The sequence below is a fragment of the Bombina bombina genome, chromosome 3, assembly GCF_027579735.1.
Source record: "Bombina bombina isolate aBomBom1 chromosome 3, aBomBom1.pri, whole genome shotgun sequence".
Lineage (NCBI taxonomy): Eukaryota > Metazoa > Chordata > Amphibia > Anura > Bombinatoridae > Bombina > Bombina bombina.
Window position 1 is genome coordinate 116,558,491 of NC_069501.1, and position 23,834 is coordinate 116,582,324.

The window sequence follows — 23,834 nt, forward strand, 5'->3', positions numbered from 1 at the left end:
GAATGTGCAACCAATAACTGGAAAATAGTAGTGTTGGTGTCTGAAGGCTACACTTCCGTTTTTAACAGGAATTTGAAATCTCACAATTTTCAGAATTAAATCAAAGAAAAAATCTCAGTGATTAATGTCCCTTTAATTACTCTGAGTCTGTTTTGGGCACATGGTATCTTTTTTTTCTTTTCTTTTTTCTAGGGCCACTTAAAAGCATCTGAACATGTAGCAGATATACAGATGGTCAACTTTGACTATCATCAGATGGTCAGAGGGGGCAAAGCCGAAAAACTGCAAAGCGTCCTTAAACCCAAAGTGCAGAAGTTCTTAGAAGAATGTGGTTTCTTTTACCTCGACAAGAGTGGAGTTCGAAGGTTTGTTCAGATTTCGTGCTTTGTTTTTTTTTTTTGTTTTTTTTTTTTGTTCTTTTCTTTTGTCTTAAAGGAACATGAAACCCAAAATGTTTCTTGCCTTCCTAAGATAGGGAGAGTCCACGGCTTCATTCCTTACTGTTGGGAAATACAACACCTGGCCACCAGGAGGAGGCAAAGACACCCCAGCCAAAGGCTTAAATATCCCTCCCACTTCCTCATTACCCCAGTCATTCTTTGCCTTTCATCAGGAGGTGGAAGAGAAGTGTCAGAAGATTTGAAGAGTCCTGAAAAAGAGTATTTGCCCTTCGAGATAGGACTGGAGTTTTAAGTAGTCATGTCAACCTCTCAGTGAGAGTATTGATGAGAGTTTTTCTGCGAAGCCATCCAGACTACTGCTAACAACTCCTAAGCAATCAGTGTTGACGAGTTTCACTGCCTGCTTTCTCTCACTCAAGTCCATGTCAGGAGCGCTGCTATAAGACTGTCACACTTGAGAGGCTGTGTTCTGTTCCACAGCATGGATCCTGTAGGTAAGATTTTTTTCAATTTTTACACATAAAACGCTATAACAGGGTCACAGTTTGGCTCCTTTATACCTTGATAGAATCCAGGGTTAATATCCTCTGGAGGGGGTTTATTGAACAGTTGGGGTTAATTAATCCAGTGTATTATTTACATGCTGCTTTGTATGATTTTTTCCTGGGCTGATGTGTGTTTTTGGCTGGAACAAACAGGTTTCACTTTTAAGTTTCACTTTCGTTTTTGAAAGTGTTTCACAGCTCCTATTACTTGCTGTACTTGTAATAACTGGGTCTATGTTCATTTCCTCAATTCCGGCTGAGACTTGAACCTGAGGAGAGCGTTTCCTATGTTAACTGTCTGGGTCTAGGAAGTGGTGAGTGCCCCAGCCATTGGGAGTATAAAGGTGCAGTTTTCTATAATAAAAATGTTTTCTTCTGTGGGTATAACCTGAGCTATGGAGGACTCTGACATGTAAGAAGGTACTCCTCCTGTACTTAATTATACCTGTTTATATTGTGAGGAGGCCGTGGTTTTCCTGCCCACTCAATTATGTTCCACATGCCTTAACACCGTTATAAAGTCTAAGAAGGGAGACAAGCCTGCTAAGGCTCTTAGTCCCTCTGAGCCTTCTACCTCTCAGGACTCGGCGTCTCGTGAGATTACTACCCTTGCTACATTATCCACTCCATATGCAGTTCTCCGTAGCACATCTAATCCTCCATCCAGAGGGGGCCTTCTTCCTGCGGACTTTGCCGCACAGTTACAAACGACGGTGTCTGTGGCCCTCAGTGCATTACCTTGCTCTAACAAACACAAGAGAAAGGTTAAACATAGCTCTCCTGACCCGGAGTCATCTAAATATTTATCGGATTTCGCTATTATGTCCCAGTTATCCGATGAGAGGGTGTACTTTCTGGGTCTGAGTCCTTAGCGTCTAAGCCTCCTGCTGTAGAGGAACCATCCTTTAAATTTAAAATTGAGCACTTGCGTTTTTTTATTAAAGGAGGTTTGTCTATATTAGAGGTTCCGGAGGCCGCGCTGCCTGAAGAACCTATGATACCTAAATTAGAGAGAGTTTACGAAGACCGGAAAGTTCCTTTGACTTTTCCTTTGCCGGTTAAGATGGCGAACATTAAGAACGAATATGAAAGAATTGGCTCTTCCTTTTCCCCCTCGTCTACTTTTAAAAAGTTGTTCCCGGACTCTCAACTGGATTTGTGGAGCTCGATTCCTAAGGTGGATGATGCTATTTCTACACTTGCTAAACATACTACTTTACCTCTTGAGGATAGTTCTTTGTTCAGAGAGCCGATGGATAAGAAAATGAAACATTTCTGAGAAAGATGTTTCAACATAAAGGATTTTTGTTTCAACCGGTGGCTGCAGTTGCCGCGGTTTCCGGAGCAGCTACCTACTGGTGCAACTCTTTGTCGGAACTCATTGAGGTGGAGTCATCCCTTGAGGATATTCAAGACAGAATTTAAACTCTGAGAATTGCTAATTCTTTTATTTGTGATGCGAACATGCAAATTATTTGCCTAAATGCAAAGGCCTCTGGCTTTGCGGTCCTAGCCCGCCGGGATCCCTGGTTGAAGTCTTGGTCTGCGGATATGACTCCTTTCTCTTCCCTTCAAGGGAATGATTTTATTTTGTCCAGGCTATATACGGTTACCGGAGGCAAGACTGCCTTCCTACCGCAAGATAAGAAGAACAAGTCTAAGGGACGACAATCTTCTAATTTCCGTTCCTTTCGTTCTGACAAATCCCAATGACAACAATCCTCCTCCAAGCCTGAGCAACCCTAAGAGTACTTGAAAGCCGGCTCAGTCCTGGAATAAGTCCAAGCAGAATAAGAAGCCAGATGAAAACAAATCGGCATGAAGGAGCGGCCCCCAATCCAGGATCGTATCGTGTAGGGGGCAGACTGTCTTTTTTTCAGACGCCTGGTTCAAGGACGTACAGGATCTGTGGGTCGTGGAGGTAGTATCTCAGGGATACAAGATTGGCTTCAAATCGTATCCGCCAAGGGGCAGATTCCTTCTCTTGAATCTGTCTACCAGACCAGAAAAAAGGGATGCCTTTCTAGGGTGCATTCAGGATCTATCCTCCTTAGGAGGAGTTGTTCCGGTGCCTATCGAAAGAGGTTTAGGGTTTTATTCAAACCTTTTCGTGGTCCCAAAGAAGGAGGGAACTTTCCGCCCAATTCTGGACCTAAAGTGCTTAAAGGGATAGTAAACCCCCAAATTTTCTTTTATGATTCAGATAGAACATACCATTTTAAATAACTTTCAAATTTAATTCTATTATCAAATTTTCTTCATTCTATTGTTATCCATTGCTGAAGGGACAGCATTGCACTACTGACAGGAAGCTGAAAATATCTTTTTAGCCAATCACAAGAGACATATGTTTGCAGGCACCAATTAGCAGCAGCTCCCACTAGTGTATGATATGTGCGTATTCATTTTTTAACCAGGGATACTAAGAGAACAAAGCACATTTGAAAATAGAAGTGAATTTAAAAGTGTTTTAAAATGACAAGCTCTATCTGAATCATGCAAGTTTAATTTTGACTTTCCTATCCCTTTAAACAAATTTCTCACTGTCCCTTCCTTCAAGATGGAGACGTTAAGGTCCATCCTTCCTTTAATTCAGGAAGGCCAGTTTATGACCATTATAGATCTGAAGGACGCTTACCTTCATGTTCCAATCCACAGGGAACACTTTCAGTTTCTGAGGTTTGCATTCTGGGACCAGAACTTCCAGTTCATTGCCCTTCCGTTTGGCCTAGCTACTGCTCCAAGAATCTTTACAAAGGTTCTGGGGGCTCTTCTAACCGTTGCCAGAACTCAGGGTATTGCAGTAGCCCCATACTTGGACGGTATTCTGGTGCCAGCACCATCTTTTCGTCTTCTTCGATCACATGGATGGAAGATCTTATCCCAAGTACCAGGGTGGAATTCCTGGGTGCTATAATAGACTCCATATCCATGAGGATATTTCTAACAGGTCAGAGACGTGCAATCTAACTTCGGCATGTCTTGCTCTCCGGATCTCCTTGAGTCCCTCTGTGGCTCAGTGTATGGAGGTGATTTGTCTCATGATGTCCTGCATGGACATCATTCCATTTGCCAGGTTCCGTCTCAGACCTTTACAACTGTGCATGCTGAGGCATTGGAATGGTGATCATTCAGATCTGTTTCAACAGATTGTATTAGACAGAATCACTCTCTTGGTGGCTCTCTCCAGATCATCTGTCCCAAGGGACATGCTTCTTAAGACCATCCTGGGAGATTGTGACTACGGACGCAAGCCTATCCGGATGGGGAGCTGTTTGGGGTGCCAGTAAGGCACAGGGGTTGTAAACTCAGAAGGAGTCCTCACTCCCGATCAATATTTTGGAACTACGTGCAATTTTCAAGGCCTTGAAGGCTTGGCCACTTCTGGGTTTGTCCCAGTTTATCAGATTCCAATCAGACAATATAACCTCGGTGACTTACATCAACTATCAGGGGGAAACGAGAAGTTCCTTGGTGATGAAGGAAGTATCTCAGATTCTGGAGTGGGCTGAGGCCCTCAGCTGTTCATTGTCGGCGATTCACATTCCGGGTGTGGACAACTGGGAGGCGGATTTTCTGCAGGCAATCCTTCCATCCAGGGGAATAGTCTCTCTATTCCAAGGTGTTTGCAGAGATATACAGCAAGTGGGGGAAGCCAGAGAGAGATCTCATGGCGTCCCGTCTCAATACCAAGCTACCCAGGTACGGGTTGAGGGATCCCCAAGCGGATCTAATAGATGCACTAGCAGTTCCCTGGAGGTTCAAACTCATATGTCCTTTTCCTCCATTACCGCTTCTTCCTCGAGTGGTGGCCCGCATCAAGCAGGAACGGGTATCAGTAATCCATGATTGCTCCATCGTGGCCGCAAAGGACATGGTTCGCGGATCTAGTGGGTATGTCCTCATCTCCTCTGTGGAAGTTACCTTGTCGCAGAGACCTGCTGATACAAGGTCCATTTGTTCATCAAAATCTAGATTTTCTGAGGCTTACTGCGTAGAGATTGAATGCTTAGTCTTAGCCAAGAGAGGTTTCTCTGAGTGTGTCATTGATCCTCTTATTCAAGCTCGTAAACCAGTTATTTGGCGTATCTACCACAAGGTGTGGAGGACCTACTTTTTCTGGTGTGAAGAGAGTGGTTTTTCCTGGCACAGAGTTAAGGTTGCCAGGATCTTATATTTTCTCCAGGATGGGTTGGAGAAGGGCCTTTCTGCTAGTTCCCTGAGGGAACAGATTTCAACCTTGTCGGTTTTATTGTACAAGAGACTGGCTGAGCTTCCAGACGTGCAGTCCTTTGTTAAGGCTCTGATTAGGATCAGACTTGTGTTTAGATCTGGGTCTCCTCCTTGGAGCCTAAATCTTTTTCTTCAGGTTCCATTTCAGCCTCTGCATTTCGTTGACATTAAATTGTTATCTTTGAAGGTTCTCTTTTTATTGGCTATTGCCTCAGCGCACAGAGTTTCTGAGATCTCTGCTTTGGAATGTGAGCCCCCTTATCTGATTTTACATGCAGATAAGGCAGTTTTACATACTAAATTAAGTTTTCTTCCTAAAGTTGTGTCAGATCGCAACATCAATCAGGAGATTGTGGTTCTTTCCTTGTGTCCTAATCCTCCTCCATCAAAGAAAAGCTTACTTTACAATTTGGATGGGGTTTGCGCCTTGAAGTTCTATCTTCAGGCTACTAAGAAGTTTAGACAATCTTCCTCTTTGTTTGTTGTCTATTCGGGGAAGAGTAAGGGGCAGAAGGCTACTTCGACTTCCCTATCTTTTTGGTTAAGGAGTGTCATCCACTTAGCTTACGAGACAGCGGGACATCGTCCTCCTGTGAGGATAACGGCTCATTCCACTAGAGCAGTGGCTTCCTCTTGGGCCTTTAAGAACGAGGCCTCTATGGATCAGATTTGTAAGGCGGCTGCCTGTTCCTCCTTACATACTTTTTCATAATTTTGCAAGAAAGCAGCTTTCGGGAGAATAGTTTTGCAGGCTGTGGAGCCCTCAGAATAGGGTTTGCCTCTTCCTTTTTGTTCCCTCCCGTTATTCATTCAGTGTCCCCTGGAGCTTGGGTGTAGTTTTCCCAACAGTAAGAAATATCTATCTTAGGAAGAAAAACATAATTTATGCTTACCAGATAAATTCCTTTCCTTCCGGATAGGAAGAGTCCACGGCCCCCGCCTGTTTTTTCTTGTCTATGGGCAGTCGCCTATTATTTATTTTATTCTTCTGGCACCATTTATTCCCTAATGTTTCTCCTACTTTTCCTTGTTCCCTCGGCAGAATGACTGGGGTAATGGGAAGTGGGAGGGATATTTAAGCCTTTGGCTGGAGTGTCTCTGCCTCCTCCTGGTGGCCAGGTGTTGTATTTCCCAACAGTAATGAATGAAGCCGTGGACTCTCCCTATCCGGAAGGAAAGGAATTTATCTTGTAAGTATAAATTATGTTTTCATGGTTTAGATAGAGATTACAATTTTTAAAAAGTTTCCAATGTACTTCTATTATCAAATTTGCTTTGTTTCCATGTTATCCTTTGAAGAGAAATCTAGATAGGTAGTGTGCACATGTTTGTGACACTGCATGAGAGGAAATAGTGCTGCCGTCTAGAGCTCTTACTAATGTATAACATTGTTGTAAAACTGCTGCCCAATAGTGCTGCAGACACGTGCACACTCCTGTACTTACCTTCCAGCTTTTCAACAAAGAATAACAAAAAAAACAAGGAACATTTGATAATAGAAGTACATTGCAAAGTTGTTTAAAATTGTTCTATCTGAATCATGAAATATAAATCTTGGTTTTACATCCCTTTAAATTAAAAATCACCATTTAATCTCATTTTGAACTGTTGGATACTTTTTATCACCATGGTTTGCATTTTGAGGTCTATGTAAAATTATATGAAAAACTGCAGGAAAAAAAAAAACATTTCTCTTGCAAGGTGTATCCAGTCCACGGATTCATCCTTACTTGTGGGAAATTCTCATTCCCTACAGGAAGTGGCAAAGAGAGCACACAGCAAAGCTGTCCATATAGCTCCCCCTCTGGCTCCGCCCCCCAGTCATTCTCTTTGCCGCTCTAACAAGTAGCATCTCCACGGGAGGGTAAAGTGAATGTGGTGTTAGATTTGTAGTTTTTTATATCTTCAATCAAAAGTTTGTTATTTTTAAATAGTACCGGTTTGTGCTATTTAGTCTCTGGCAGAAATATGATGAAGAATTCTGCTGAGAGGAAAATGATTTTAGCATGTTGTAACTAAAATCCATTGCTGTTCCCACACAGGACTGAGGAGTACCAGAAAACTTCAGTTGGGGGGAAACAGTTTGCAGGCTTAACTGCTTTGAGGTATGTTTCAGTCATCTTTTTTCTAGTCAAGACAAGATAATGCTAGAAGACTGACAAGATTCCCCATGTGGGAAGGGTAAGCCATGTTCTGAAACTTAGTATAGAACTAGAGGCTTATTTAAGTGGGCTCAATAGACTGGTTATCACTTTAACAGGGCAATCGATTATTTTGTTTAGAAAAATACTTTGACACTTTTAAGCACTTTTGATGTGTTTATTGGGGTTTTATTCCACATGGCATTATTTTAGTCACCTAAATTAGGTTCTGAAGGCCCCACAGCTGTGGAACGGGAGGGGCCTAATTTCGCGCCTCAGTTGCGCAGCTTATTCTGACAAGATTTCCCTGCATGCTGCTTCACATGGGTCCAGAGACTGCTTGAGGACTTCAGGAGGCTTGATTTTCTCAAATTCAATCCTTAAGGGAAGGTAGGGCCACAGCAGGCTGCTGTGGCAAGGTGCTGTAGTTTATTAACTGGTTGTTTGCTTTAGGCGGCTCCGGTTTGGGCATTAAAGGGTTAATCAGGCTGAAACTTGCTGTGCAATCATATCGAAGCATTAGGCACATACTGTATAAATTTCAAGAGATTTGGTTCATTTTTCACTGTTTTGTAAAATTGTGTGCGCTTTTATTATCTTAAAGGCACAGTACCATTTATTGCAAATTGTATTTTTTATTACATAAAGTGTTTTTCCAAGCCTGCTTGTGTATAATACCAATCTGTTAAACATGTCTGACACTAAGGAAAAGCCTTGTTCTATGTGTTCAAAAGCCATGGTGGAACCCCCACTCAAAATGTGTCCCAAGTGCACTAATGTGTCTATACACTTTAAAGATCATATTGTGTCACTTAAAAATATAGCCCTAGATGATTCTTTGACTGAAGGTAATGAGGATAGCCGTCCTCTCCCCATGTGTCATCACCAGTTACGCCCGCTCAAGCGATACCTAGTACCTCTAGTGCATTAGCACCTATTGCATTGCAACAACTGGCGGCAGTCATGGATAATTCCCTTGCGGCCTTTCTATCCAAACTGCCAGTTTTCCCTAAAAAGCGCGATAGCTCTGTTTTGAGAACAGATGAGGAGCAGTCGGAAGCTTTGGGAGGCTTATCTGATGTACCCTCACAACACTCTGAAGTAGGGGCGAGGGATGTTATGTCTGAGGGAGAAATTTCTGATTCAGGAAAAGTTTCTCAGCGGGCAGAATCAGATTCACTAGCATTTAAATTTAAATTGGAACACCTCCGCATACTGCTTAGGGAGGTCTTATCAACTCTGGATGATTGTGACCCTATGGTGGTCCCAGAGAAATTGTGTAAAATGGACAAATATCTAGAAGTCCCTGTATACACTGATGCGTTTCCGATCCCTAAGAGGGTGGCGGATATTGTTGCTAGGGAGTGGGAAAGACCAGGTGTACCTTTTGTTCCCCCACCTATTTTTAAGAAAATGTTCCCCATAACTGATCCCAGGCGGGACGCATGGCAGACGGTCCCTAAGGTAGAGGGGTCAGTTTCAACACTAGCTAAGCGCACAACCATACCAATTGAAGACAGTTGTGCTTTTAAAGATCCTATGGATAAAAAATTAGAAGGTTTACTAAAGAAAATATTTGTTCAACAAGGTTTCCTTCTCCAACCTATTGCCTGCATTATTCCTGTAACTACTGCAGCGGCTTTCTGGTTTGAGGCGATGGAGGAGTCGCTCCAGACGGAGACCTCTTATGACGAAATTATGGATAGAATTAAGGCTCTAAAGCTGGCTAATTCCTTTATCACAGATGCCGCTTTGCAATTAGCCAAGTTAGCGGCGAAAAATTCTGGTTTTGCCATCATGTAGCGCAGAGCGCTTTGGCTTAAATCATGGTCGGCCGACGTGTCGTCTAAAACAAAATTACTGAATATTCCTTTCAAGGGAAAGACCCTTTTCGGGCCCGAGTTGAAAGAGATTATTTCGGATATCACTGGGGGAAAGGGCCATGCCCTCCCGCAAGATAGGCCTTTTAAGGCTAAAAACAAGGCTAATTTTCGTTCCTTTCGCAACTTCAGGAGCGGTCCTGCTTCAGCCTCTGCTACCGCAAAGCAAGAGGGTAACACTTCACAGCCCAAGGCAACCTGGAAGCATTGCACGGCTGGAACAAGGGTAAACAGGCCAAGAAGCCTGCAGCTGCTACTAAGACAGCATGAAGGGGTAGCCCCCAATCCGGGACCGGATCTGGTAGGGGGCAGACTCTCTCTCTTTGCTCAGGCTTGGGCAAGAGATGTTCCCGATCCCTGGGCATTAAAGATAGTTGCTCAGGGATATCTTCTAGAATTCAAGGACTCTCCTCCAAGGGGAAGGTTCCACATTTCTCGTCTGTCTACAGACCAGACAAAGAAAGAGGCGTTCTTACGCAGTGTAGAAGATCTACTCAAGATGGGAGCGATATATCCAGTTCCAATTACAGAACAAGGACTGGGTTTTTACTTAAACCTGTTTGTGGTTCCCAAAAAGGAAGGAACTTTCAGACCAATCCTGGATCTAAAAATTCTAAACAAATTCCTCAGAGTTCCATCTTTCAAGATGGAAACCATTCGGACAATCTTACCGATGATCCAGGAAGGTCAATATATGACTACCGTGGATCTAAAGGATGCGTACCTTCATATTCCTATCCACAAAGATCACCATCAGTTCCTAAGGTTCGCTTTTCTGGACAAGCATTTCCAGTTCGTGGCCCTTCCCTTCGGGTTGGCCACCGCTCCCAGAATTTTCACAAAGGTGCTAGGGTCCCTTCTAGCGGTACTGAGACCGCGGGGCATTGCAGTAGCACCCTATCTGGACGACATCTTAATACAGGCGTCGTCTTTTCCCAGAGCCAAGGCTCATACGGATATTGTTCTGGCCTTTCTAAGGTCTCACGGGTGGAAGGTGAACACTGAAAAAAGTTCTCTGTCCCCGCTCACAAGGGTTCCCTTCCTGGGAACATTAATAGACTCGGTAGAAATGAAAATATTTCTGACGGAGGTCAGAAGGTTAAAGCTTCTAAGTACTTGCCGAGTTCTTCATTCCATTCCTCGGCCTTCTGTAGCTCAGTGCATGGAGGTAATCGGATTAATGGTAGCAGCAATGGACGTAGTCCCTTTTGCTCGAATTTTCTCAGGCCACTGCAATTGTGCATGCTCAAACAGTGGAATAGAGATTATGCAGATTTGTCTCCTCAAATCCAACTGGACCAGAAAACCAGAGATTCTCTTCTCTGGTGGTTGTCTCAGGATCACCTGTCACAGGGAATGTGCTTCCACAGACCGGAGTGGATCATTGTAACGACCGACGCCAGTCTGTTAGGCTGGGGCGCGGTCTGGGGCTCCCTGAAAGGGCCTATGGTCTCGGGAAGAGTCTCTTCTCCCAATAAACATTTTGGAACTGAGAGCGATATTCAACACGCTCCAGGCATGGCCTCAGCTAGCGGCGGCCAAGTTCATCAGGTTTCAGTCGGACAACATCACGACTGTAGCATACATAAATCGAGCGATGAAGGAAGCGATGAAGGAAGTAACCAAGATAATCAGGTGGGCGGAGGATCACTCTTGTCATCTATCTGCAATTCACATCCCAGGAGTAGACAACTGGGAAGCGGATTTCCTAAGTCGTCAGACTTTTCACCCGGGGGAGTGGGAACTCCACCCGGAGGTATTTGCTCAGCTGACTCAGCTATGGGGCATTCCAGAGTTGGATCTGATGGCGTCCCGTCAGAACACCAAACTTCCTCTTTACGGTGCCAGGTCCAGGGACCCCAAGGCGGCATTGATAGATGCTCTAGTAGCGCCTTGTTCCTTCAATCTGGCCTATGTCTTTCCACCGTTTCCCCTTCTCCCTCGGCTGGTAGCCAGAATCAAACAGGAGAAGGCCTCTGTAATTCTGATAGCGCCTGCGTGGCCATGCAGGACTTGGTATGCAGACCTAGTGGACATGTCATCTGTCCCACCATGGACACTGCCAATGAGGCAGGATCTTCTAATACAGGGTCCATTCAAGCATCCAAATCTAGTTTCTCTGCAGCTGACTGCTTGGAGATTGAACGCTTAATTCTATCCAAGCGTGGGTTCTCTGAATCAGTCATAGATACTCTGATCCAAGCTAGAAAACCTGTCACCAGGAAAATTTACCATAAGATATGGCGGAAATATCTTTGTTGGTGTGAATCCAAGGGTTACTCGTGGAGTAAGATTAGGATTCCAAGAATATTGTCTTTTCTCCAAGAAGGATTGGAGAAAGGTTTATCGGCTAGTTCCTTAAAGGGGCAGATATCCGCTCTGTCTATCCTTTTACACAAGCGTCTGGCAGAAGTACCAGATGGTCAAGCGTTTACACAGGCGTTAGTCAGAATCAAGCCTGTCTATAAACCTGTGGCTCCTCCATGGAGTCTAAATTTAGTTCTTTCAGTTCTTCAAGGGGTTCCGTTTGAACCTTTACATTCCATAGATATTAAGTTATTATCTTGGAAAGTTTTGTTTTTGGTAGCTATATCTTCTGCTCGAAGAGTTTCAGAATTGTCTGCTTTGCAGTGTGTAATTCACCCTATCTGATGTTCCATGCAGATAAGGTAGTTTTGCGTACCAAACCTGGTTTTCTTCCTAAAAGTTGTTTCTAATAAGAACATTAACCAGGAAATCATTGTTCCTTCTCTGTGTTCTAATCCAGCTTCTAAGAAGGAACGGCTTTTACACAATCTTGATGTGGTTCGTGCTTTGAAATTCTATTTACAAGCAACTAAGGATTTCAGACAAACATCATCTTTGTTTGTTGTCTATTCTGGTAAGAGGAGAAGTCAAAAAGCGACGGCTACCTCTCTTTCCTTCTGGTTGAAAAGCATCATCCGATTGGCTTATGAGACTGCTGGGCAGCAGCCTCCTGAACGAATTACAGCTCATTCCACCAGAGCTGGGGCTTCCACTTGGGCCTTCAAGAATGAGGCTTCTGTTGAACAGATTTGTAAGGCAGCGACTTGGTCTTCACTGCATACTTAGGCCAAATTTTACAAATTCGATACTTTTGCTTCTTCGGAGGCTATTTTTGGGAGAAAGGTTTTGCAAGCAGTGGTGCCTTCCGTTTAGGTTACCTGTCTTGTTCCCTCCCTTCATCCGTGTCCTAAAGCTTTGGTATTGGTATCCCACAAGTAAGGATGAATCCGTGGACTGGATACACCTTGCAAGAGAAAACAGAATTTATGCTTACCTGATAAATTACTTTCTCTTGTGGTGTATCCAGTCCACGGCCCGCCCTGGCAATTAAGTCAGGTTAAAATTTCTTGTTTAAACTGCAGTCGCCTCTGCACCCTATGGTTTCTCCTTTTTCTCCTAACCGTCGGTCGAATGACTGGGGGGCGGAGCCAGAGGGGGAGCTATATGGACAGCTTTGCTGTGTGCTCTCTTTGCCACTTCCTGTAGGGAATGAGAATATCCCACAAGTAAGGATGAATCCGTGGACTGGATACACCGCAAGAGAAAGTAATTTATCAGGTAAGCATAAATTCTGTTTTTTTTATCAAGTGCATAACACAATAAACTTTTGGTTTTATTTAAAGAAATAAACATTTTAAGGGGATCTTAAACACACTGAATTTAAAATCCATTGTTTAATAGAGTATGAGGTCTTCCATCAGTACACCCTTCTCACTTGATTTTTTGCACACATTGGGCAGTAGAGAGACCATCCATCATTCTGTCAATCATCTTTGTACAAGTATCTAATGATCTTCAAAAATACACAACCAAACTTTTAAAATTTAAATGAAATGAAGTATGTAGCAGCCCTATATATATATATGTGTGTGTGTGTGTGTAAAACTGCTGATTGGAGCATGTCAGTTTTCAACTATTATGGCCCTTTAAATCAGAGTTTTTCTAAAATTCATTCTCTTTCCATTTTTTTTTCTTGACTTAGAACTCAAAGTGGCAGCATCAGAACCAACTGCCTTGATTGCCTGGATAGAACCAACAGTGTGCAAGCGTTTTTTGGTCTAGAGGTAAGAGACCTATTTGGTAATATTGATCAGACCAATAGAAACAAACATTTCTTAACATGACTTTATAAGTAGAATTCACAATTTACTACTAAATAAGTCTGTCTGTAAAGTCTAGTCATTGCAGTAACCCACATAGCTGCTAGCTTGTGCCACAAGGGAAGGAGTCTGCAAGGAATAAAAAGATAATAATATGATAATCCTAATCAACTTTTATAGGGTCAAAAGTCCAAAGCATGAGCCGTTTGTAAAATTGTATTATGTTCAATCAGTTCCGTGTAGTCATGAGTCATAACCGTCCAAGGGCAATTCCTATTGAATTAGAGTGCTGTGAGAGCGCTGTGTTTTATGTAGGTAGAAATGAAATATGAGCATTGCAACTTAAAGTATTGCAGCCATCTGGTTAGACAAAAGGTTAAGAAAAGAAATCTATTTATCCATGCTGGAGAGCAGCAAATTCTCAGTAAATCTTGTTTATAAGAAATGTTTCTATGATTTTTTTCTTCCCCTACTTAGCTTTACAGCATTTGCCCGATGCATATGTATTCATTGCTGTAGTGATAGAAACATAGAATTTGACGGTAGATAAGACCCAAAAAGGCCCATCAAGTCTACCCATATTACATGTTACTTTTTCCTTAGGATAGCCTCATTTTTAAATTCCTTTACAGTCTTTGTGTTTACCACCTCAAATGGAAGTTTATTCCATGAATCCACCACCCTTTCTGTAAAAAAATGCTTCCTCAAATTTCTCCTGAATCTGCTACCCTCTAACTTTGTGACCCCTTGTTTTGGCATTTATTTTTTTTTGAAAAATGCTTTCAGCTTCTATTTTATTAAGTGATATTATTTTTTCTGCCATATGTAATTGAGAACTTATAACTTTTTGTTCTGCACTTTTCTCTTGAACAGAGATGAAATGAAAAACCTTGTAATTATACACAAAAAAAGTAAATTGAAAATTGAAAATAAATTGTGTTTTAAATTGTGCACAAATAAATAGGATATATAGTCCTGGGGTCTTCTATAACAATGTCCTTAAAGTGAATGTAAATTTTGATGCTAAAGTGCCCGGTTTTTAAAACTTTGATTAAAAACAGGGGCACTTTAATTCATCAATATTTTCATTTCACTCCTGTTGTGAAAATAAACTTACTTTTTAATCTTCACAGCAGCTCCAGCTTCCTCCACCTGTTTCAAAGCCTCTTCCTGGGTCTAAAATGAGGTATCTGGCTTCCTCCAATCACAGCAGTGAATCAGACACTGAATCCCCCGGGGGGGAATCTGTGATTGGAGGATGACCTATCAATCATTTCTGACATCAGAAATGGCTTGTGAGACCGGAGGAAGCAGCAGCTGCTGTGAAGTTTAAAAGGTAAGTTTTTTGTCACAACAGGAGTGAAATGTAAATTTTGATGAATTAAAGTGCCCCTGTTTTTAATCAAAGTTTTAAAAACCGGGCACTTAAACATCAAAATTTACATTCACTTTAAAGAAAACAAAGAGAGAAGAAAAACACAGTAGTGAAGTCCTGTATGATATCCAGCCCGTGTAATAGCTGGAGCTGTACTCGCACATAAAAGAGCTATGACTTAGCTCTTAGTTAAGAAATACCATGTAAAGTCTCCTTGTACTGCAAGCAGAGGCCATGTAGGACTCTTAAAGTAGCTTAAAAGTATTTATTTATGCATTTTAAAAAAAAATCACCTGGGTTAACAAGATTTCCTCTTAGAACAGACTAAGCTATACAGCGAGACACCTTATAAATGAGTGTCTGCCGAAAGCGGTATCCAGTTCAAAAAAAGGAAAAGTTGGGGAATCCTGGTGAAACATGCGTTGGAGACGATTGGATTTTTGGACTCATACATCACTAGTATGGTTGGGACGTTTTTGAATTGAATACCGCTTTCAGGACTTCACTATTGTGTTTTCCTTTTCCTTAGAAGACCCCAGGACTATATATCCTTTTTATTTGTGCACATTTTTCACATCAGGGCTGTATTACCTTATGCTTAGAAACAACTTCTTTTGCTTACTTTTTTAATTTCATATAACTCATCCAATTCTCCACATTTGGTGCATACAATGTGCTCATCTTTGATTGACTCATTCCTGTGTGTATTTATTGTGTGTAGGTGAAGGCCAAACATTAAATACTTGCATAATCAGCAAATGCATAATAAAGACAATGCATTAATACTGATTTTCAAATGAGAAATAGATTTTTTTTTTCCCTGACATATTTCTAAATTTAATTTAATCTGCCAGACCCCTGTATCATGTGATAGCCATCAGCCAATCACAGACTCAAATATGTATATACTGTGAACTCTTGCACAAGCTCAGTAGGAGTTGGTGCCTGCAAATTAGAATTTTTTTAATGAATGCTCTATCTGAATCTTGAAAATGTAATTTTGACTATACATAGAGGTCGATTTATCAAAGGCTTCACAAGCCTTTCGACCCCCTACAACTGCAGGCTCTCACAAGAGAACCTGCAGTCCGAATTTAACAAGCCGCAAAATAGCTCTCGTGTGCAATGCTGAATTCCGCAGCTTGATAAATTGACTCCTTAGGGCTCCATGTACTAAGCCGTCAATTCATCCGTCATTTTAGACGCGGATAAACTCGCCGTTACTCGCCGTGGGCGAAATGGTGTCCGCTGTCACTATGTACTAATAATCCCCCAATAAATAGACAAGTCTAGCCCGCCGCGAGCAGTGGCGGATTATTGATAAATTTGACGCCTCGCTCGCCGCGACTAAGCTGATGTACTTAACTTTCAGTTGAATTGTCTGGCCAATTATTAACACGTGACATGCAAGGTGTCACGAACATCAGTCGCGGGAATAGAATTTTGCTGCTATAAAAGTTCAACTTATCTAAACAACTTTATTATTGTTCAAAAATTTTTGAAGAGTGTTAACAGAGCGATAACAGATAACAGAGTGATAACAAATATTTTTGTAATATTTATTTACAATTTGGATATGGCTTCATCTGGATCTGATAATACATAAATATTAATATAAAAATAATTATAAAGATTGACAACTATACAATACAAATTTAAAATATAGATTACTCTTTAATTACAGTCGACAAATTTGGCGCAATTTATGTTCATGGAAATGAGAGACAAATTAGACGCCAGTTATGCTGTACAATGCTGATATTACTGCCTTTTATATATGTCTAGACTGGCGTCTAGATTGACTTTCCTATTGTTTTGTACCTTGCCCGCCACCTAAAAGGTGGCGAGGCAAAAATAACGAGGTGGGAGCGGAAATTGTAGCGAGCGGACAAATAGATTTTTTAGTACATTCATTTTTGGCGAGTTGGTGGTCAAATGTGTCTAATTACAGTGAACAATGGAGACGTAGCGAGGTTTGGCGGATAAGTACGCTCGCAATTTTAAAGATGCGAGTTTGAACATAGTTGACGACTTTGTACATATCAGTTTGCGAGTTTTGACGCGAGATTTGTTGCGGGTAGCTCGCTGACTGCTTAGTACATGGAGCCCTTTAAGTAGGATGTGAAAAAGGTGAAACTATGTGAAAAAGTGTCCTGTAACATGTTTGCGACTTGGGGTGATTAGTTTACAATGGGGTTGTGATAACTTAAGCAGCCTTTGTTTGCACTGTGAGATATGAAAGGAGAAGGATGTGACTGCAGGAAGCCCCTCTTCAGAACTGTCCTGCAAAATGCTGGACACATCACAAATGCACAATAGGTGGCACCTATCTTCATAAAGACTTCTTGAGACTTCTGAAGTGTATCTTATGTGGCCTTTGAAAACGTTAGACATCACTTGTATACAGCTTCATATAGTTCACAAGGATGTAACTTATTCATGCTTACCGCTTTATATAGTGTAATTGCTTAGCCATAGAGAACATGTAATTAATCAAATACCTACACTACCCTTTGTGGTTACAGTTTAAGAAATGCTTATTGCTGTCATTACTCACATTTATTGTGTTCGTTTTTAGATGTTACTAAAGCAACTTGAAGCCCTGGGCTTGGCAGAGAAACCACAACTGGTTACAAGATTCATTGAAGTCTTTCGGTCTATGTGGTCAACAAATGGAGACTCTATAAGTAAAATTTATGCTGGTACTGGAGCACTGGAAGGGAAAGCAAAGGTGAAGTTCTATTTATTTTGTTACATATTCTCAGATGGCTCCTGTATGTTACTGTTTTACATTTCTCATCAATTAAAGGGACATAGTATTAAAATGTTCAATCATGTTTATGAAAGAGCAGCACTTAAATAGGTTCGTTCATTTTTCACGCAAAATAAATTAATAGGAACTGTATGTTCATATACTGTTGATATCGGACGCCCTATTGCTCATTGACAACGCCCACAGGAAAAAATATATTGTTTTGTTTAGCAAAATACATTAAATACAGTCTGAAAAAAATAATATATTGAACAGAGACAATGTTTGAGTACAGTGTCCCTTTAAATGTATTTCACAATAAATCTAAGCAAGTAGAATGCTAATACATTTTTTTTGAAAACCGGGTCTTCTATAGCATTAGCCTTTGCCTGTGAAGCTTGTGTATATATTGCGCTTACACTATTAGTTGTCTAGCTTTGAATCGATTTCAGCACATAAGCATGAGTATATCATACATTTTTTTTTTATATTCTGTATATTTACAGACCATACAGACATAAAACTATACCGGTTTTTATCATATTTGGTACGGATATCTGGTATACATCATTATCTGTTATAATTTTCTCCTATTATTTAAAAAAAAAAAAATAAGTATGGGGGAGGAGAGGAGGGCAGACATAGACAAAGTATCTTTATTTTGTTTTTTTGTGTATGGACCACCCCCATATAGAGTATTTTATAAAGTGGGAGTTTGTCTATAATTCAATTGCGCAGTGGATGGTAATCTCAGTGGGAGGGATTATGTCTGCTTGGATGTCGTTCCAAATAAACTTCATATCCTGAAAAAATTGTAGGTTGTTAGTTCTAAAGTATCCATATTCTTCTAGTGTTAGTGTATTGTCCATATGGGTGACCCATCCTTTAAAGGGCCACTAAACCCAAAATCTTTCTTTCATGATTCAGATAGAACATACAAATTTAAACAACATTACAATTTACTTCTATTATTTATTTTGCTTCATTTTTTAGATATCCTTATTTGAAGAAAAAGCAATGCACATGGGTGAGCCAATCACATGAGGCTTCTATGTGCAGCAACCAATCAGCAGCTACTGAGCATATCTAGATATGCTTTTCAGCAAATAATATCAAGAGAATAAAACAAATTAGATAATAAAAGTAAATTAGAAAGATGTTTAAAAATGCATTATCTTTCTAAATCAGGAAAGAAAAAATGTGGGTATCATGGCCCTTTAAGAGTGGGGCTAATTTGGGATTTCCAATTTTTTTTCCTATTAAGGACCTAGCTGAATTCAATGCTAGTTGAATCAGTCTAAGTATACAGTGGCATGGAGGTAGTAGATTTAGTAAGGGCGTTGTTGGGTCCAGAGTGAAATTTGAAGTTTGTTCCATCAGATTCCTAATAAAATTCTGTATGTGTTTCCAAAAAGGCTTCAATTTGTGACACTCCCACCATATGTGCATCAATGTTACCTTTTCCCCTGCATCCCCTCCAACACAGGTCTGAGAAAGATGGGAATATGCTCTTCAATCTAGCTGGAGTAAGATACCACCTAGTTAATAATTTAATGTATGTATGTATGTATGTATTGGGTACTTGTAAAGCACGGCTAATCACCCGTAAGGGTCTCAAGGTGCTGCTCATTTTATCGACCTCGGAAGGATGAAAGGCTGAGTGAACCTCGCCGGGGTACGAACCTGAAACCCTTGGGCTGCTACAGAGCTCAGCCACAGTGCCTTAGCATGCTGAGCTATCTGTCCGGCTTTATAATGATTTTTCTAGTATTGGAGAGGATGCGATTCCATTCTGTTTCAGAAAGCTCTCTGCCCAAATCCTTATGGCATCTTTCTGTGTATTCTGGATATTTGGGATTTTATGCTGTTAAGACTTTCCTAGCCCATGAAAGTGTGTTGTATGCTGGGAGCTCCATTGAGCAAAATTGCTCAAAATGAGTTAGGGGTCTGACTAGTGCTTCTTTGGAGGGGTGTGTGAGTAAAAAGTGATGTACCTGACTGTGCTTCAACCATTTGGAAAATGCACCCCAAAATGTCAGTAAGATCTTGTTTGTCCCTAAGTTTGCCGTCTCCAAGTAGTTTATAGATTGGTACAGTATATCCCATTTCCCAAGTGGTTATATTGTTTATGTCAAATTCAATAGCTCCCAGTAGTTCAGCATTTGGCAAAATAGGGGATAGAGGGGACCTCAATGTGGAGATATTTGGTTTGTTTTCTAATAATAGAGTCCCACATTTCAAATACATGATGGTGGATAAGGGTATGCTTTTAGCCAAGGTGGTCGGTTCTGTTTTGCTGTCCAACAAAGGGCTCCAGGCATTGGAGAATGTAGTATGTGGGGATCCAGGCTTTTATATCTCTATTGCGGTGCTAGTCTATTGTTCTCTGTAAGCAAGTAGCTTGGTAGTATGTTTCTATGTTGGGTAACCCTAATCCACCGTCTCTGACCTGTTGGTGCATTGTCATTTTTTTAATTCTAGGTTTTATGTTTCCCCAAACAAATTAATTTAGAGTATTTTGTGTCTGTATGATTACATTTTGTGGGAGGTTAACTGGAGCAGCTTGAATCGTATATAGTAATCTAGGGAGAATATTCATTTTTAGAATTTGTAACCTACCCCACCATGAAAAGGGGCGATCCTTCCAGGTGCGCAAGTCATTTGTGATCTTTGTAAGTAGGTTAGTGAAATTCAGTTCTATGAAGGATTTCTGGTTTGGAGTTGGGTATATCCCTAACTATTTTGAAGCTTTGGGTTGGTGTTTGAAGGGGCAGGACTGCAATAAAGTTTGGATTGGTAGAGAGATGTTTAGTAATTCAGATTTCTGTTCATTTATTGCAAAATTGAAATAGTCGCCAAATAGCTTAAAGGGACATGAAACCCAAATTTTTTTCTTTCATGATTCAGATAGAGAATACAATTTTAAACAACTTTCCAATTTACTTCTACTATTTATTTATTTTCCTTCTCTTGTTATCCTTTGCTGAAAGGTTTATCTAGGCAAGCTCAGGAGCAGCAGAGAACCTAGGTTCTAGATGTTGATTGGTGGCTGCATATATATATATATATATATATATATATATATATATGTCGATTGTGATTGGCTCACCCTTATATCAAGAGAATGAAACAAATTAAATAATAGAAGTAAATTAGAAAGTTGTTTAAAATTGTATTCTCTATCTGAATCATAAAAGAAAAAAATTGGGTTTCATGTCCCTTTTAAGTTATTTTATGAATGCAGTTACTGAGGTTTGTGGAGAGGACAGCGTGAAAAGGACATTGTCCGCGTATAAAGATAGCTTATATTTTAAAGGGCCCACCCCTACTCCTGATATCTGCGGGTCGGATCTGATTCTTTTGTGCTAGTACTTCCATACTAATAATGAATAAAATCGGGGAAAGTGGACACCCCTGCCGTGTTCCATTGTGGATGGGGAAGGTGTCTGATAGCATATTATTAACTCTTACTCTCGCTGAAGGTAATCTGTATAGACTGTAGAAGTGTTGCAAAAAGAAATTGCCAACTGAGACTATCAAACGCATTTTTGGCATCTGTTGATTTTACCACCATTTCGGTTTTTGTAACTTTTGCATGATCAATTAGTTGTAATGTTATAATGGTATTATCCCTGGCCTCTCGTCCAGGGACAAAGCCAGCTTGATCTGTGTGGATAAGTCGGTTTGCTATGATCTTGGTATAAATTTTCAAGTCAGTATTCAACAATGATATCGGTCTATAGTTGCATGTATATTTAGGTGATTTGTCCGGTTTGGGGATGACTGATATGTTTGCCTCAAGGTACTCTGGTGGGAATTGACCAGAGTGGTCTATTTGCGTATAAAGTGCTAATAAATGTGGGGCTAAGGAATCTTTTGTATAATTTATAATATTTATTAGAGAACCCATCTGGGCCTGTAGATCATCTATTACGTTAAGTATTACGTTAAGTATTTCTTGTAATATGATTGGGTCCTCTAATGTTTCTAAGTCGCTATGTTGGACTTTATTAAGATCCGTGTTTTGGTATTGGAGGGAGTATTGTGGGTAGGAAGGTCGTATAGGTTTCCATAATAAGCCTTAGGTATTTGCTATAGCGTTGGAGTCTGAAATATTATTTCCTTGTTTGTCTGAAATGTTAAAGATATAATTTGAAGGGTCTTACGTTTCAAAGCTCTGGCAAGTAGGGGGGCCCGCTTTATTCCCCCCCCCCCCATGAAAATATTTTTTTTTGAGATGTAAGGCTTTTTTACATGCTTCTGTATGTAAATAGGATTTGAGGCATTCTCTTGTTTTGTTTAGCTTTTCTAGTAAGTCTTGCCGTTGAGTGTTGTATTTGTGAACTAGTTCATCTGTCTGTAAATTTTGGAGTAGAGTTTGGTATTTGGCTGTAAATATCTGTTTGTTTTATAGCTTTTTGTTTTATTAATGTCCCTCTAAGGACTGCTTTATGTGCTAGCCAGATTGTAGTGGCATTAACTGAGTTGTTAGTTTATCTGGAAATATTCCATGATATTTTGATGTACTTGTGTTTTAGTTATAGGGTCATGTAACATTGCCTCATCAAGTCTCCATGAGAAAGGATGAAGGGGTGTGTGAATCTATGTTCATCAATGCAGATGAGTGATCTGACCAAGATATAGGGGAAATATTAGAGTCTGTTATTAATAATAAATTGTTGTGGTCTATAAACCAATAATCTTTACAGGAGTAGGATCGGGTAGGATTAGTGTAAAATGTATAGTTACGTGTTCTAGGATGTAACGACCGCCAAATATTCATAAGTGTAAGTTTCCTTAGCGTGTGTAAAATAGAGGTTCTTGTGTTCGATGTAATTGTGCTTCGACCCTGGGAACAGTCCATTTGTGGAATCAATGTTACATTGAGATCCCCTCCAAGAATTAAGGCTCCTTTCTTCGCCTCTAGAAGTTTATTACATGCCTTCTTTAAAAATTGTGCCTGACCTCTGTTGGGGGCATGGATATTAGCCAGGGTAACGGGGGCGGTTAAATAATAGTCCTACTAGTATGAGGAATCTACCTTCTTTATCTTCGTGTCTCTCTAGTATTTGAAATTGTGTGTATCTATGGAATAAAATACCCACCCCATTTTTTTTATTTTTTTTTAGCGCTTGGGAGTGAAGTTGAACTACTGGGAAATCTCGGGAATAAAAAGTCTGGTTCTTTACCTCTTAGAAAGTGGGTTTCCTGGATAAATATAATATTCCCTTTTTTCTTCCTGAACCAATTCAGTTCTTTACAATTCTGTGAGATCAAAATAATATTCATAGCTGTTGTACCCATTGGAATGATCCCAAATGAAACTGCTTACCTTTATATATTGTGGATTGTTATCGATATAGATCCATATCTGTACTATATTTCTCTTGTTAAGTGTATCCAGTCCACGGATCATCCATTACTTATGGGATATTCTCCTTCCCAACAGGAAGTTGCAAGAGGATCACCCACAGCAGAGCTGCTATATAGCTCCTCCCCTAACTGCCATATCCAGTCATTCTCCTGCAACCCTCAACAAAGGAGGTCGTAAGAGGAGAGTGGTGTTTTATACTTAGTTTATTTCTTCAATCAAAAGTTTGTTATTTTTAAATGGTACCGGAGTGTGCTGTTTATCTCAGGCAGTATTTAGAAGAAGAATCTGCCTGCATTTTCTATGATCTTAGCAGAAGTAACTAAGATCCATGGCTGTTCTCACATATTCTGAGGAATGAGGTAACTTCAGAGAGGGAATGGCGTGCAGGTTTTCCTGTAATAAGGTATGTGCAGTTAATATTTTTCTAGGGATGGAATTTGCTAGAAAATGCTGCTTATACCGGATTAATGTAAGTAAAGCCTTAAATGCAGTGATAGCTACTGGTATCAGGCTTATTAATAGAGAGGCATACTCTTATAAAAATGTAATATAAAACGTTTGCTGGCATGTTAATCGTTTTTATATATGTGTGGTGACAAAACTTATTGGGGCCTAGTTTTTTTCCACATGGCTGGTTTGATTTCTGCCTAGAGACAGTTTCCTGAAGCTTTCCACTGTTGCAATATGAGTGGGAAGGGCCTATTTTAGTGCTTTTCTGTGCAGCTAAAAATACTGACAGAGACATTCAGCTTCCCTCTGCATGATCCAGGACATCTCTGGAGGGCTCAAAAGGCTTCAAAGTCGTGTTTGAGGAGGGTAACAATCACAGTAGACTGTGGCAGTTGTTGTGACTGTGTTTAAAAAACGTTTTTGTCATTTATTATTCTGTTTTTGTTATTAAGGGGTTAATCATCCATTTGCAAGTGGGTGCAATGCTCTGCTGACTTGTTACATACACTGTAAAAATTTTGTTAGTGTAACTGCCTTTTTTCACTGTTATTTCAAA

The 23,834-nt window shown here is 40.5% G+C and overlaps 1 protein-coding gene across 1 annotated transcript in view; it reads left to right on the forward strand.

Moving 5' to 3' along the window:
- Window positions 1-23,834, forward strand: part of SYNJ1 (synaptojanin 1) — a 364,762-nt gene that overhangs the window by 172,285 nt on the left and 168,643 nt on the right. The window contains exons 9-11 of the mRNA XM_053705173.1: window positions 193-365; window positions 13,210-13,291; window positions 17,281-17,476. Of these exons, the coding sequence (XP_053561148.1) occupies window positions 193-365; window positions 13,210-13,291; window positions 17,281-17,476 (451 nt within the window). The remainder of the gene's footprint in view (window positions 1-192; window positions 366-13,209; window positions 13,292-17,280; window positions 17,477-23,834) is intronic.